We start from the raw sequence: 13733 nt of genomic DNA on the forward strand, positions 1-13733 counted from the left end.
GCCGCAGCCGCGCAGCCACAGCACGGCCTCGCGGCGCTACGTCAGCGCAACCCGCGCTGTGAATCGCGGCCCGCGTGACCGGCGGGCGCGAGAGGCGGGCGGGGGGCAGGCGCGGAATGCCCAGAGCAGGTGGCCTCTCGCGGCCAATCGGAACGCGCCCTCCCTGCCACCGCCGACCAATCAACGGCCGGCAGCGGCCGGCTCTATTGTGCGTGCGCTCCGCTGGGCTCTCCCGCTCGCCGGCGCTGTGACTTCCCGGAGCGCCCGGCCCGCCCACCTCCCTCGTCTGTCCGGGCCTGTCGATTGGATGAGCTGAGGGACGGACAGGGGCGCGCTCCAATGGGCGGCAGCTCCTCCTGAGCTCTCCCTGCGCAGAGCCAATCAGAGCGCGCACCGCCGGTGCCGGGCCGTCGGGAGCCGGGGGCTGGCAGCCGTGCGCGCCGCTGCCACGTCGGACGGACCGGCCGGGCTCGGGGCGCGGGATGGCGGCACGGTGAGAGCAGCGCGGCGGGGGCGATGGCGCTGCTGCTGTGCTCCGCCCTGCTGTGCGCGGCGCTGGGCTGCGCGGGCGCGGCGCTGATCCCCCCCGCGGCCGACGTGAAGGTGGAGGTGCTGCACAAGCCGTTCCTCTGCCACAGGAAGACCAAGTGGGGGGACATGATGCTGGTTCACTACGAGGGCTTCTTGGAGAGGGACGGCTCCATGTTTCACTCGACGTAAGTGAGCAGCGCGTCTTCTTCGAGCGAGCTGTTGGCTGAGCTTGCGTGGGGAAATATATATGTATATAAAATAGAATCATAAAATGGCTTGAGTTGGAAGTGACCTTAAAGATTCCTTGACTCTTCCACTAGACCAAGTTGCTCAGAGCCCCATCCGACGTGCCCTTGAACGCTGCCCAGGTTGCTCAGAGCCCCATGCAACCTGGCCTTGAACACCTCCAGGAGTGGGTCATCAACAGCTTCCCTGGGCAGCCTGTTCCAGTGGCTTGCCACCCTCACAGTAACGAATTTCTTTCTAATACCTAATCTGAACCTACTCTCAGTTTAAAGCCGTCACTCCCTGTTCTGTCACTATATGCCCTTTTAAATAGTCTCTCTCTATCTCTCCTGTAGGCTCCTTTGAGGTACTGGAAAGGTGCAATTAGGTCATCCTGGAGGTTTCTCTTTACCAGGCTGAACAGTCCCAATTCTCTCAGTCTTTCCTCCTAGGAGAGGTGCTGCTCTGTCCCTCTAATAATGTTGGTGCGCCTTCTCTGGACTCGCTCCTTTATCTATATATATAAATACATTTATTTATTTTAATATAGATGATCTCTTTTGCCCGTGCTTTCCTGAATCCAGACTTCTCACAGGGGTCTGCAACCCATCTGCGAAGTAGCTCTGTGAGGGTTTTTTTTTCAGGGGCAAGTGTTTTGTTTTGGTTTTTTTTCACTCCTCCCTCCCCAGGCGCCCCAAACTTGCGTTTACTTGTGTGCAAGGAAGCAAAAGCAATGCATGAATGTCTTATTTGGTTTTGGATAAAAGAGTTTAAATAACACTGCATAAACTTGTCATTGGGGCCCCTCCCACTGCCACCTGTTCTCAGAAAGTTTGGTGTGAAGAACTGTCTCACAATGCTGTTCAAGACGAACGCCAACAGTAAGGCTTATCTCCCTTCCCAAGGTAATAAAATAAATCTTACTTAGCCTTTGTTTTCTGGTCAGTCTGTAGGAAGTAGAGCCATGTGGCATTCCTTAAAAGATGGGGATGTTATGCACGGAGCACCTCTCCTCGGTGGAAAGGTTGAGAGAACTGGGATTGTTCAGCCTGGAAAAGAGAAGGCTTTGAGGTGACCTAATTGTGCCTATCCAGTGCCTCAAGAAAGATGGGAGGGAGACTTTTTGCAAGGGCATGTAGTGACAGAACAAGGGAGAATGGCTTCAAACTTAGAGAGTGCAGGTTTAGATTAGGTTATTAGAAAGAAATTCTTGACTGTGAGGGTGGTGAGACGGCTTCCCAGGGAAGTTGTTGAGGATCCATTCCTGGAGGTGTTCAAGGCCAGGTTGGAAGGGGCTCTGGGCAACCTGGTCTAACTGAAGGTGTATCTGCCCATGGCAGGGGGATTGGAACTGGGTGGTCTTTAAGGTCCCTTCCAATCCAAACCGTTCTGTGATTCTGTGATTTAGGTGCAGGTTTTGGTATGTGATCTCAGCTTTTTAATAGGTCTTGTGCTATGCATGAATTTGTTTGGTTTCTAAAGCAAACCATTAGTTTAAAAAAAAAAAAAAGTTACATGCGTCCTTCGACTACCGGCAGCACAATCACAGCTTTTCATTATTCTTTACCTGCCCCCGACCAGACAAGTCAACATACCAGAGCCACAGAAATGCAAATAGGAGGAAGAGCCAGAAATTCTACGGAGTCTAAGAGCCTGCAACGACTTGCTAATGCTGGATGTCCTGTAAAACATCAACGAAGTGTTAATAGTGGGAGACAGCAAAATACTCAAGTCTCTGCAGGCTGCCTGAAGGCTACTTTTGTATATTTAAAAAAAAAGACAATTTTGCATGTTTATGCTCTTGTAGATGATTCAACTAAAATCTCACTAATTTTCTCTTGTAGTTAACTTGCCTCTCTAAAAGGACTTCTAGTGACACTCTAAAGTTTTTGCTGCTGACTAACTTCTGTAAGTGTTCTGTTTTCTTCTTAAACACCTTTCCTGCATGACTAGTAAATAGAGCTTTTAAATTCCTTGTCTGTTAGTAGAGTGAAAGTAGTCCGGGTTGTACCACCTGGTTAAATCAGGAAAGGGTTTTTTCTCCCTGATCTAAAGTTGAATGTTTTGCATGCATTTGTTTCTGTTTTTTTCTAGACTGTTATGTAGTTGTTTAGTTTTGGGGTTTTTTTCCCTAATGGCCTCTTTTGAAAGAGATGTGGCTGATTCTTCTAAGCATGTTAGATGTATATTGCTATCATGACCATGCTGGTCTGTGATATGCAATTTACCGAAGTTTGTAGATGGCTTTGACTATAGATTTTTAAGAAAAATGCTTTTCTACTCTGATCAGTTTCCAAGTGGAAGTAGGTGATCAGGGAAGTGAAGGTGGAGATCCGGGTTGATTGGTGTTGTCATAAACACACCAGGTAAATGTTGTTTTATTTCTTTCCACTTCTCAAGGAACCTTGTCATGCAAAGCATAAGTTTTAAAGACTTTGAAAGTGTAAGTCTTTCATTTTACAGATGTCAAGGTACCGAGTAGTGCTGTGTTTTTAACTAGATATTTACATTATGAGCATAGTCCATCTGCCTTTTGTGGAACTTGATGCTTAAATATGAAGTGTTTTATTCCTTTCTTTTCCAGTCACAAGCATAACAATGGTCAACCTATGTGGTTTACACTTGGCATAAGGGAAGCTCTCAAAGGCTGGGACAGAGGTTTGAAGGACATGTGTGTGGGAGAGAAGCGGAAGCTAACTATTCCACCAGCCCTTGCTTATGGAAAAGAAGGGAAAGGTAAAACATGTGAAGCCCTTTCCTTGCTCTAATTGTTTCTATTCTCTGTATTTTACTGTTATTCTAGGGCTAAGAGGTTAGCAAGCTTTTAAGCTTTCCAGTTTGATTCTGTTAAAGAAGAAAAATTGAGGGAGTTGGGTGCTCTTTCTCATAAATTTGTTTTCTGCAGTAATATCCATTAAGTGGCTATGTGGTGAATGCAGGAACAAAACCCCAGAAACTGATAGTAGCTGCTGTGCTGTATGTTCTAAATGTCTTTTCTGTTAGTGCTGTGCCCAGCAGTTCCCTGCGTCTTCTTTTTTTTTTTAGTTTGTTTTTTTTTCTCCCTTCTTTTACAGTCAAGTGGAGGTGGTTGCTTAGGTAACAGTTGGCTTTTTGGCTGTTGGATCTGTTTTTGTGCTAATACTTCATGAATGTGCATGTGCAAGCCTCATTCTTGCTTGCAGGTTTCTTTTAGAACCTTGTACTACTGCCCAGCCGGTTCTTGGATGATACAATGAAAAGTCACTGTTTATTTCTCCCTATAGAGACATTAATTCTTTCCCTCTTAGAGCTGTTTTCAGTTTGGGCAGTGGTCCCTGTTATCCACAGTAAGATGTGTAGGTGCATGGGCATGTTGTCATGTTGTCAACTGCTGAAAATGCACTGACTGCTGTGCAGACAGATATAAACATCCTTTGTAGAGTTTACTCAACCTGTCTACTACTGAGGGTGTTTGGGGCTTTTCTTTTCAAGTATTTTCAGATTCCTATAACGGGAGGGCCAGATTTGGAATATGCAGTTGCTTAAGTGGCAGCTTGAATGGTTCTGTTTCTGCTTTATGGGATTTGTTTTAGTTAACTTATTTTGAGCAATTATTATGAATACCTATGTCATGACAAGAGTTGCAACAAATGACCTACGGTAGTGCAAGGTTCCAAAGCAGAAGGGATGAATGTCTAGGAACATATAGTCTATCCTGCTAATGTTCTCTCCCATCACTATGAGACTGTTTGGGAGTGAGGACTGTGTGCAGTTCTGTACCTTCTGGCAAGTAGGGCTGCACATAGGCTTTGGACTCCATATTACCTCATGCTAGGTAGTATTCATGCATACAGCATACTTCATACCTTCCTCTCTTGAATGTACCAGTTTAACACATTTTTCTAGAAGCTCTGCTTCAGCGTTCAAGATACAGTATTAGAAGTAATCGTGTTTCTAGTAGGGAACGGGAACATGCGGTTGTCATTTATTTGTCTTTATGCAGGGAACAGCTGTACATTTTTCCACAATGATATGAAATGCTGCAGTGCTCATGTAGTCATCAGCCCTAATTGTTTGATTAATATGTAAAGCACTAAAGTTGTCCTTCAAAGACTTGCAAGCCTCACCTCGGTGTTTAGTGCAAGAAGGTTAAACAGCTAAACACTGCTAACTGCTGTAAGAAATTACGTGCTTTAGGAAGACTTTGAAGTATTTGGCCATAATTATGTTGCTGTTTTCAAATTATGCCCTTGAAGACAGAATTATTTCATTTTCTTCATGCTTTCTCTGAATGCACATAATTTCAGTAGCCTCCCACCTTGGTTGCTGTCTGACTCATTATTTGAGTCAGATGCCTTTTTCTGTAACACTCAAAAAAATTACCTGTGTTCCAAACCCTAAACAGGGCACTATGCCCTGTGTTTCCAGAAGATTCTGCATGTTTATCATCCCAGAAATCTAAAAGCCCATTGGTTATTGCAGTTCAGGGTATATTTAACACCATAGCTCCAAACTAGTAGACGTGGATTATTTTTTCCCTGTTTTCTCAAGGCAAAGAAATAGTTTTTGGGGTGCTGCCATCCAGTATAGAGATATATTTGGTCCTATTCAACCTTTCTGTATAAAGGAGCAAAGTGATGTGCTAAAAGGTCTTTGACAGTAGCTTCAGCCATCAGCATGAGGGCATATTGCATCTCTGTGAAAGCCAATGCCTGATAAACTGAAATCCTCGAGGTGTGGTGGCGTGGGGGAGTGGTCTGTGGCACTATTAGGAAGTTACTGGTCTGTTCACCTACATCAAAAACGATGTAGTGATAACACATGCTTTGTGATTAGGTTTGGGTACTTAGTTTCTGCTGTGTGTTTGGAAATAGCTCAGTACTTTGTGCACTGAGTCCAGAGACTGCTGTGGGAGACCAACATTGTCACTACCCTTCTGTCCTTCTCTGCAAAAGAGTTTTTCCCTGTGGCAGAACAGCAGATACAAGGTATCAGTTGGCAGTGGAGAGGAATTTCGAGACTGACGGGGTAATGGTGTACTGGGAGTACTAAATTCTCCCTTCTTGCTGCCCTGTCCGTTAGTCTTGGCTGTAGCCTGTCTGACTGTACAGTCTCTTTTATTGTTTTCCAGTTTATCTGGCTCTGGCCATGAAAGAAAGAAGATTCAAGAATGTTGTTTGATAAACTTGTGATGGTAATTGCTGAATAAGAGCTTGCATCAACACCTACTAGTCTCCAACAAAACTAGTTGCATCTAAAGCTGCACATATGCTGTAAGGGCTGCTCCGAGTCCAGGCTGCAGGCTGAAATGGTTGAGGTCATCACTGTTAGAGATACTTATCCTTGCTAGTTCAAACTGTAGGATGCTTTGAAATGACCAGGATTACTGGAACATTTCTCTGACACATATGGCTTTTATATGGCATTGAATATATAGTTGGTTTTAACTTTTCTCCATTTTGGGCAGGAAAAATTCCACCTGAGAGCACACTGATTTTCAACATTGACCTTCTAGAAATTAGAAATGGACCAAGGTCTCATGAGTCATTCCAAGAGATGGATCTTAATGATGACTGGAAACTATCCAAGCAAGAGGTGAGTGGGTTACCCTCTTGTGAGCAAATCTAACAGGATGGGAGAGTGAAAAAGAATGCACATCTATGCTGCACTGCTCTGAGCCTTGCATCCTAGTGAAAATTCCAGACTGGAGGTTCAAAAGGAGCCTTGGTAAGCTGAGGATAGGCATGTGACTCATGTGTGCCGCATGCTTATGGAAGACTTGGATAAAATAAAGCATCTTAGGAATAAAACCAGACTTCGGGGCTTTTTGGATTTAATTGCTGATTTATTAATAAACTGGAATTTCTTCTGCTGTACGGCAGTCCTGTTTCATAGCATTCACTCTGTGAAGGACATGTATTCAGCATTATTCACCATCTGCTTGCCTCTTATTTTCAATCTTCTGATTCTCCAGTGTGCAAAAGTGATCCATGAGAAGTTAGTATAAACCACTGAGTTCTTTTTGATTTGCATCTGGTACAGTTTACAAGACCCAGAAGGCTAATTAATCATTTGTACTATGCATCACACAGTGTCGGTGTGTGTAATGTCTGTGTATTAGGAATGTAAGCAATAACCTTGACAAATCCCAGAGAGTGAAATGACTAAAACAGACCCGAAACATGGCCCATGGTTCTTACATGAGTGGTATCTGTTTAATAGATGAGTATGTTGGTATTGTTGTTTTTGTAGAAGGCTCTGCAATTCATAACACTTGGGATCTCCATAAGTTAAACCTTAAAAACTTAGTAAAAACAATCTGATGTCGTTGAAAACACTGTTTAGCATTAATATCTAGCTTAATGTAAGTAAGTGTTCCAGTGGTCTGTTTAAAACCTGCCTTGGCTCTTTGTCCTTCAGAATTTTGAGATGTCTAGAAATCTTTTAAAGTATTTCCCACTGGAGCAGCAAACACTGAGATTATGGACAGATTTATGTATATATTTGGGGTGGCTGTTTATATGTACTGGGTTGTCAGGGTGCTGGAATGTGGAAAAGTTGTCTCTGACCAATTGGTAGCCAATAACTTCTGCCCAGCTGTTTGTACTTTACTGTATAGACATCAGAAGACAGGCTGTCCTGGCTCATTTTTTCAGTCAGATACCATAAAGGTAGGCAACAGCTTTGCTAGTTTTACTGTCACTTCTATCACTGAAGATTCTTCACTCCAAGGGACTGCAGAATCTGTTAGACAAGTATTATTCTGGCAGTGGCATAGGAGGAGGGTATCTGTTACCTAATACCACCGTCCTGAACATAGCATCCCTCTGTTATGCTGCAGTAATCAATTCTTTCGTAAGTCTGAAAATGTTCACTCTCACCTTTTGTCTAATAGGTGAAAATTTACTTGAAGAAAGAATTTGAAAAGCATGGAGCAGTGGTAAATGACACCCAGCATGATGCTTTGGTTGAAGACATATTTGATAAAGAAGATGAAGACAGTGATGGGTTTATATCTGCAAGGGAATTTACATACAAGCATGATGAACTGTAGAAAAGGGTGGCATAATTTTTTTTGACACAAATAGCGGTGACTTAGACTGTCTGATTCTCGTGTCATCTTAATTCTGTGTTTTGGAGTTGAGAATTGCTGTTGGCAAAGAAACACTTTGTTTATAGAAAAGAGATTTTCTCTTCATTATGTACAAATGTTTTAAAGTATTTTAAAGTGTGAAAATGTACTCCTTCTATAGCAAAGACTTGTACATCAGTGTTTTTTAAATTTTGTATTAAATTATTTTTCAGAAATGAAACAAACTTTCCAGTTACCAAGCATAAAAATCAAAATCCAGTTCAGTGACTTTCTGTGATTTGTTTGTGTGCCAAGATCACTTTCAGCAGCTACCTTATGTATAACTTGTAGTCTGTGGCCTAATTACTTGACCTTCCTTCTTGTGTGTCACTGCTTAAAAAGCAGTGTGCTGACCTTGGGGTTTTTTTCCAGATTTTTAAAAGATGTAGTAGAAGGCATCAGCATCTCTTTATACAGCTGAGAAACTGATACAAAGCTGAATGAGAAGAATGGTTATAGTGTGCTGATCTTGCCCTTCTAAAGGGAGAGTGTTACCATCCATGGCAATAATTGTCTGCATTTTTTGTTAAATTTTGTGAACAAAGCAGGAGTTAAATGTCAGACTTTCACTTCTACTGCCAGCAACATTCTAGGAAATGTCTGTAGTTTGGAAAGCAGCAAGTTGTGCTGCAGTGCAGAGGTGGTGTCCTTTAAATGTACACATGCATTTGTTTTGAAACTCAGACTTAGCATTCATCAGAAAAGATCATGCCTTTCTCTCACAGTTTGAGGGGGATATTGAGCAGAATACTACAAGTGTGAAGTTTTTCCTCTTGCAGAAGGGAGAGTGTACTGACAGGAGCATCAGTATGGTCTGAAGAACAGTTTCCATGGGCTTGTCTGCTATGCAGCTGCGTGAGTCGCAGAACTTGTTTCATTGCCCCTTTGCAGCATTTTTCACAAGTAGCACACAAGTGATAAGAATTTTAAATAATAAAATGGAGTTTTAGAAAAATAAAGGTGTGAGGTAAATGTTATGGTGCTGTGTCTTTACAGAGGTGGAGATCATTAGGATTTCAAACACAAAATTTGAGTTCAAAGAGGAGAGGAAGAAATTTTTGGAGAGGAAGAAATATTTTGCAATTGTCCATGGTTTCTTAAATGAGAGGGCAAGGTATCTCAGGGACAGAATTTATTCTGACATCACTAACCTATGGGTCTATGAACACAGCATTGTACTATGTTGCCCAAAGCTATGTAAGGACGCGGAGCAAATCCAGTTGTATGAAACCGAGATTGCTGCATTGCACTGACCCTTAACTACCGCAAGCTGAGACTGCATTCAAGGTTCTCAGTGCTGTGGGTGAGTTAGATGTTTCCCTGCCACCTAGTGTTGCAGTTGAGGATTCGAAGACTGCTTCATTAAACTGAGTTCAGCCGCAGAGGGGCATTTAGAGATGCCTGTCAATAGTGACTGTTGAGAGGGAAGAGGAAAGTTGTAGGTGAAGGTGAGCAGCGTTGGGCTGTTCTGTTTTGGTTTTCTTCCAGCATCTGACATTTTGTGGGTGGTGTTCTAAGTGACAGGGAATTGTAGCCATGCATTTTGTTTTCAGTAACCTTAGATCTTTTTCCTCAGTAATGCTGTCTGCTTTTCTTGAACCCAGTAACACTTGTGCTTTTACGGCAGTGAGTTTCACAGTAAAATAGTGTAGGAAAATGTTTCCCTTCTGTTTTAGGCTCATTGCCTGCTCTTACTCTTTTATCGTGAAGAAATAATGAATAGTCATTACCTATTTAGCTCTTCTGACTGGTCTTGGTTTTGCACATTGATGTTTTTTCCCATCACTTAGGAAAATCAAGCTTGCCTGACTTCAGCTTGCACAAGGTTGGTTGCATGTTCTGTGCTGGCTGTCTTGATTTCCCCTACAGGCTCCAGAGCACTGGGCACCTGTGGGCAGCTCAGTACACGTGTGTTGTTTATCTTGTACTGGGATAGCTGCCTTATCAAACAGTGTCCTGTCTTTCTCTGTTGACTGTGTGGGGAACATAGACAATTTGTATAGCCTAGGCCAAGGGGGGCTAATAGCTGTGAAGCTGATCTTTAAGCTGGTTGTGCCTGCATGTGGGAACTGTCAGGTACCCAACCAACCAAATGGGAAATACTGTGTGTGTGTGTGCTGCTGGGAAGAGCAGAACTGAGACTTACCTTGGGTCTGTGAGGGTTTTAGATCATTGTTTGCAGGGTTTAGCATGTTCTCAAAACATCTGGCTGGGGAATGAAAGCATAAAAGCATGGGATAAAATTTGCCCATGTTACTGACCTAATACATTAAAAGTTAAGATTAAATAATGGGGTGCCAATATGTGACTCCAGTTAGGGCCAATTGTTGTTTCTTTTGTATTAAGTAGGAGTTTATAGTCAGTGACTGCTGTGAAATGTATATAGGCATTATCTTCTTCTTGGATTTTTAAAGCATTTCATAAAAATAAACTTTTAGTGAATGTGTAGTTACTTGTTAATGCCAGCAGAGTGTTAAAGCTGCAAGACCAAGATGCTTTATTTGTTGTTGTGTATAGGTTTATGCCAAATGAGAGCATGGGTTTTGTTCTTAATAATTTTCTTGAGAGCTGTGTTAAATTCTGAAGTTGAACTGAAAATGTTTTTTAAAAGTGCAGAACCAGCAGCAGATTTGAGAAGTCACTTCAACTTGATTATCATTTGCTATTGTTAAAGTCCTCCTGTGAAGATGAAAGGCTTTCCTAGGTAGAAGTAGCACTGCCTGTTTTAACTTCAATTGCATTTGCTTGTTAATCCACAGGGCAAACTGCTGGAGTGCCGGCAGGAGCCAGCCAACAACCTCCAGGACACCAGAGGCAGGCAGCTGCCTGTCCCCTGACGTGGGGAGGAATATTGGAACTTCAGTGGCATTCAGGAGTGTTTCGGCTGGCTTGTGTGTGAAGTGCAAGGTGTATTTCCCCTGAAGAAACAAACCCTCACTGCATATCTGTAGAACATGGCACTTGAAAAAGTGGAGAGGGTTCAAAACAGACCACTCTGCTCCTGCATCTTACAGCCTTCTTCAAACATTTCTTGTTGGTTTGTGGTTATTTAGGAAAATATATAGTGATGTTTTTTAGAACTGCAGCCTGTCAATCACAGCCAGTATCTAACAATTACAGTGGGAGTTGCTGCCTTCTGTAGGTACAGAAGAAGCCTTCAGAGCACATTTTATTTGAAAATTCTTGACATGCAATGCAATGACACAAGAAAGCTTTTGGCAAAGCTTCAGGAATGGTGCTTTAGTCTGAAATGTTTTTTAAAGTTTTCTTTTTTGAGATAAACTGACAAGGCAAACAGTGGTGGAAGTGAACAAATCACTTTACATCTTTTCAGTACCTTATGTCATAGAATTATAGAATCATGTATGTTGGAAAAGACCCTTAAGATCATCCAATCCAACTGTTAACCCAGCACTAGCACATCCACCACTCAGTCATGTCCAAGTGCCACATCTACATGTCTTTTGACTACCTGCAGGTATTTCAATGGTTCCTCCACCACAATCCTGGGTGATCTTCCCCTATGCTTGACAATCCATTCCATGAAGAATTTTTGCCTAACATCCAATCTAAACCTCCCCTAGTACAACTTGAGGATGTTTCCTTTTGTCCCGTGCCTTGTCACTTGGGAGAAAAAGTCTACCCTCACCTCGCTACAACCTCGTCAGTAAGCTGTAGAGTGATAAGGTTTTCCCCCTCAGCCTCCTTTTCTCTAGGCTAAACACTCCCAGCTCCCTCAGCCACTCCTCATCAGACTTGTGCTCCAGACCCCTGAGCAGCTTCCTTCCCTTTTCTGGATGCACTCCAGCACTTCAGTGTCTTCTAGTGAGAGGCCCAAAACTGAACATGGGATTTGAGCTGCAGCCTCACCAGTGCTGAGTACAGGGGGGACAATCACTGCCCTCATCCTGCTGCCCACAGTACTGCTGAAACAGGTCAGGCTGCTATTGGCCTATTTGGCCACCTGGGCTCACTCTTGGCTCAGGTTCAGCTGCTGTCAACCAGCATCCCCAGGTCCTTTTCTGCAGGGGAGCTTTCCAGCCACTCTGCCCCAGCCTGTAGCACTGCCTGGGGTTGATGTGACCCAGCACTTGGCCTTGTTGAACCTCGTACAGTTGGACTCAGACCATTGATCCAGCCTGTCCAGATCCCTCTAGAGTATGTCCTTGTGCTGCCAGGAATATCCCAAATACAGAGTGTTTTGGTATTTTGGTGAGTAAGGTATGTTACAGAGTCATAAAATTGCAGTGTTAAGTACATTATAGAACAAATTGCTGCCATAATTTCTTCTTCGTGATATCTTCAATGAAAGTCATACATAGTTGGTTTCCGGAGTACTTCAGTGTAAAAAATAGATTGTACAGGTCAGCCCTTAAATTACCTTTGTCATACATGTTCCCCACATCCTATTGTTTATGCTGTTAGATAGAAGGTGTTCTATCCCTTGATCCAGAAATCCTAGTTTCAGATGCAGGTGGGTATCAGCCCGGGTGGCTGTCTTGCTGTGATATTGAAGCCACGAGAGAACAGTTTCTTGTGGAGATGTCTCCATAGCATGAGCAAGAGAGACTCCTCTCCCTAAGTGAACTGAAAAAGATTATTATAGAGGTGGTAAACTGACTGAAAATCTCAAGGGTTGTCTTTTTACATTGTCAGTGGGAGAAGGGAGAAAGGTGGGGGGAGAAGTGTTCTGAAGGTTTAGTCTGGTTTTTTTTTCTTTCTTTTAGGTCTGTTAATAAACTTCTTTATATTCTTTTAAGTTTTGTGCCTGCTTTGCTTTCTCCTAATTCTTATCTCACAGAAGCAAAATAAGTAAGTAATGGATATTTTGAACCTAACCACTACAATTGGGAAAGCTCATTGCTTTGGGGCATTCTGGGAAAAGACACAAAGCTAGGGAAAATGTCAGAGAGAGTGGAATTATGTAGAGTGATGTGGGAAATGCAAAACATTTTATTTCCTTGATCCTTTGGCATCTGCTTACTTGGAAGAAAGAGCACTGGCAGCCACTGATGTAAGGACTGCAAATAATAAGGCTAGTTCCTGATTTGACTTTGATTATAAACCACTCCTTTGGACAGTTCCTATATGGAGTTTAAGGCAAAATTTAAATTCACACTTCCAAGGTCTGTTAAAGAATTTTCAGAATAGGTATGTTAGAGTTTACTTCTTGAAAATACATTGGCCTCATCGTAGAATTTTTGCAAAAATCCCCAAAACGCAGCCCAAAACACACTACCCCAAGCCCTTTAATTTGTCTTCAATGCTGAATTGTTTTTGGTAACAGGAAATAAATAAAAACTGCTTATATTTGTATAATCCTGGATAATTTTAGCTTCTCTTGAAAGTTAATCATAATGCTTACATTCTGTGTCCTAGTTTTCTCCTGGTTCAGAGGAAAAATAACTCTCTGACAAAATAAGGATCTTTCTTTAGCTATACTGCTTCTGTTTTCATGCCTATGCTTGATTATGTCAACAGTTTCACACAAGAAATATAATTGACAATCTCAGTAGGAGGCTGTTTAGGGACAAGAACATGGTTATCATCTTCCAGCCTGGGGGGGATTCAGATGGAGGCTCCTACTGCATCACATTTCTTCCTCCTGGGAATTTTTATTCCAACAAAAGGTTGGTTTACCTAGGGGTTGTATCTGGTCAGAGACCATGCAGTATTTCTGTTGAATGATGTAAAAAAAGAAGGAGCTTGGTTTATCTGAGAAAGTTGCCATGACAGAGGATAGTTTGAAACATGGCAGGTAAATAATTTTTTGCAAATTTTCTGAAGGTCATGTTCCTTGTAGGCTGGAGTTTGTCCAAAGGGATAATTTAAAATCTTTTTTCTTTTTCTTTTTCTTTTTCTTTTT

General features: G+C 42.6%; 1 protein-coding gene across 1 annotated transcript; it reads left to right on the plus strand.

The window, feature by feature from the left end:
* Positions 1 to 396: 396 nt before the first annotated feature.
* FKBP14 (FKBP prolyl isomerase 14) lies at positions 397 to 10574 on the plus strand. Its single transcript, XM_042043753.1, has 4 exons — positions 397 to 716; positions 3341 to 3492; positions 6203 to 6330; positions 7631 to 10574. Exons 1-4 carry the CDS (start codon positions 517 to 519, stop codon positions 7787 to 7789), a joined length of 639 nt encoding a protein of 212 aa, XP_041899687.1. The 5' UTR covers positions 397 to 516; the 3' UTR covers positions 7790 to 10574.
* The last annotated feature ends 3159 nt before the right edge of the window (positions 10575 to 13733 follow it).

This window comes from Corvus kubaryi, unplaced genomic scaffold (assembly GCF_017639235.1).
Source record: "Corvus kubaryi isolate FWS band 111438036 unplaced genomic scaffold, C.kubaryi_AGA036_p1.0 37398, whole genome shotgun sequence".
NCBI lineage: Eukaryota > Metazoa > Chordata > Aves > Passeriformes > Corvidae > Corvus > Corvus kubaryi.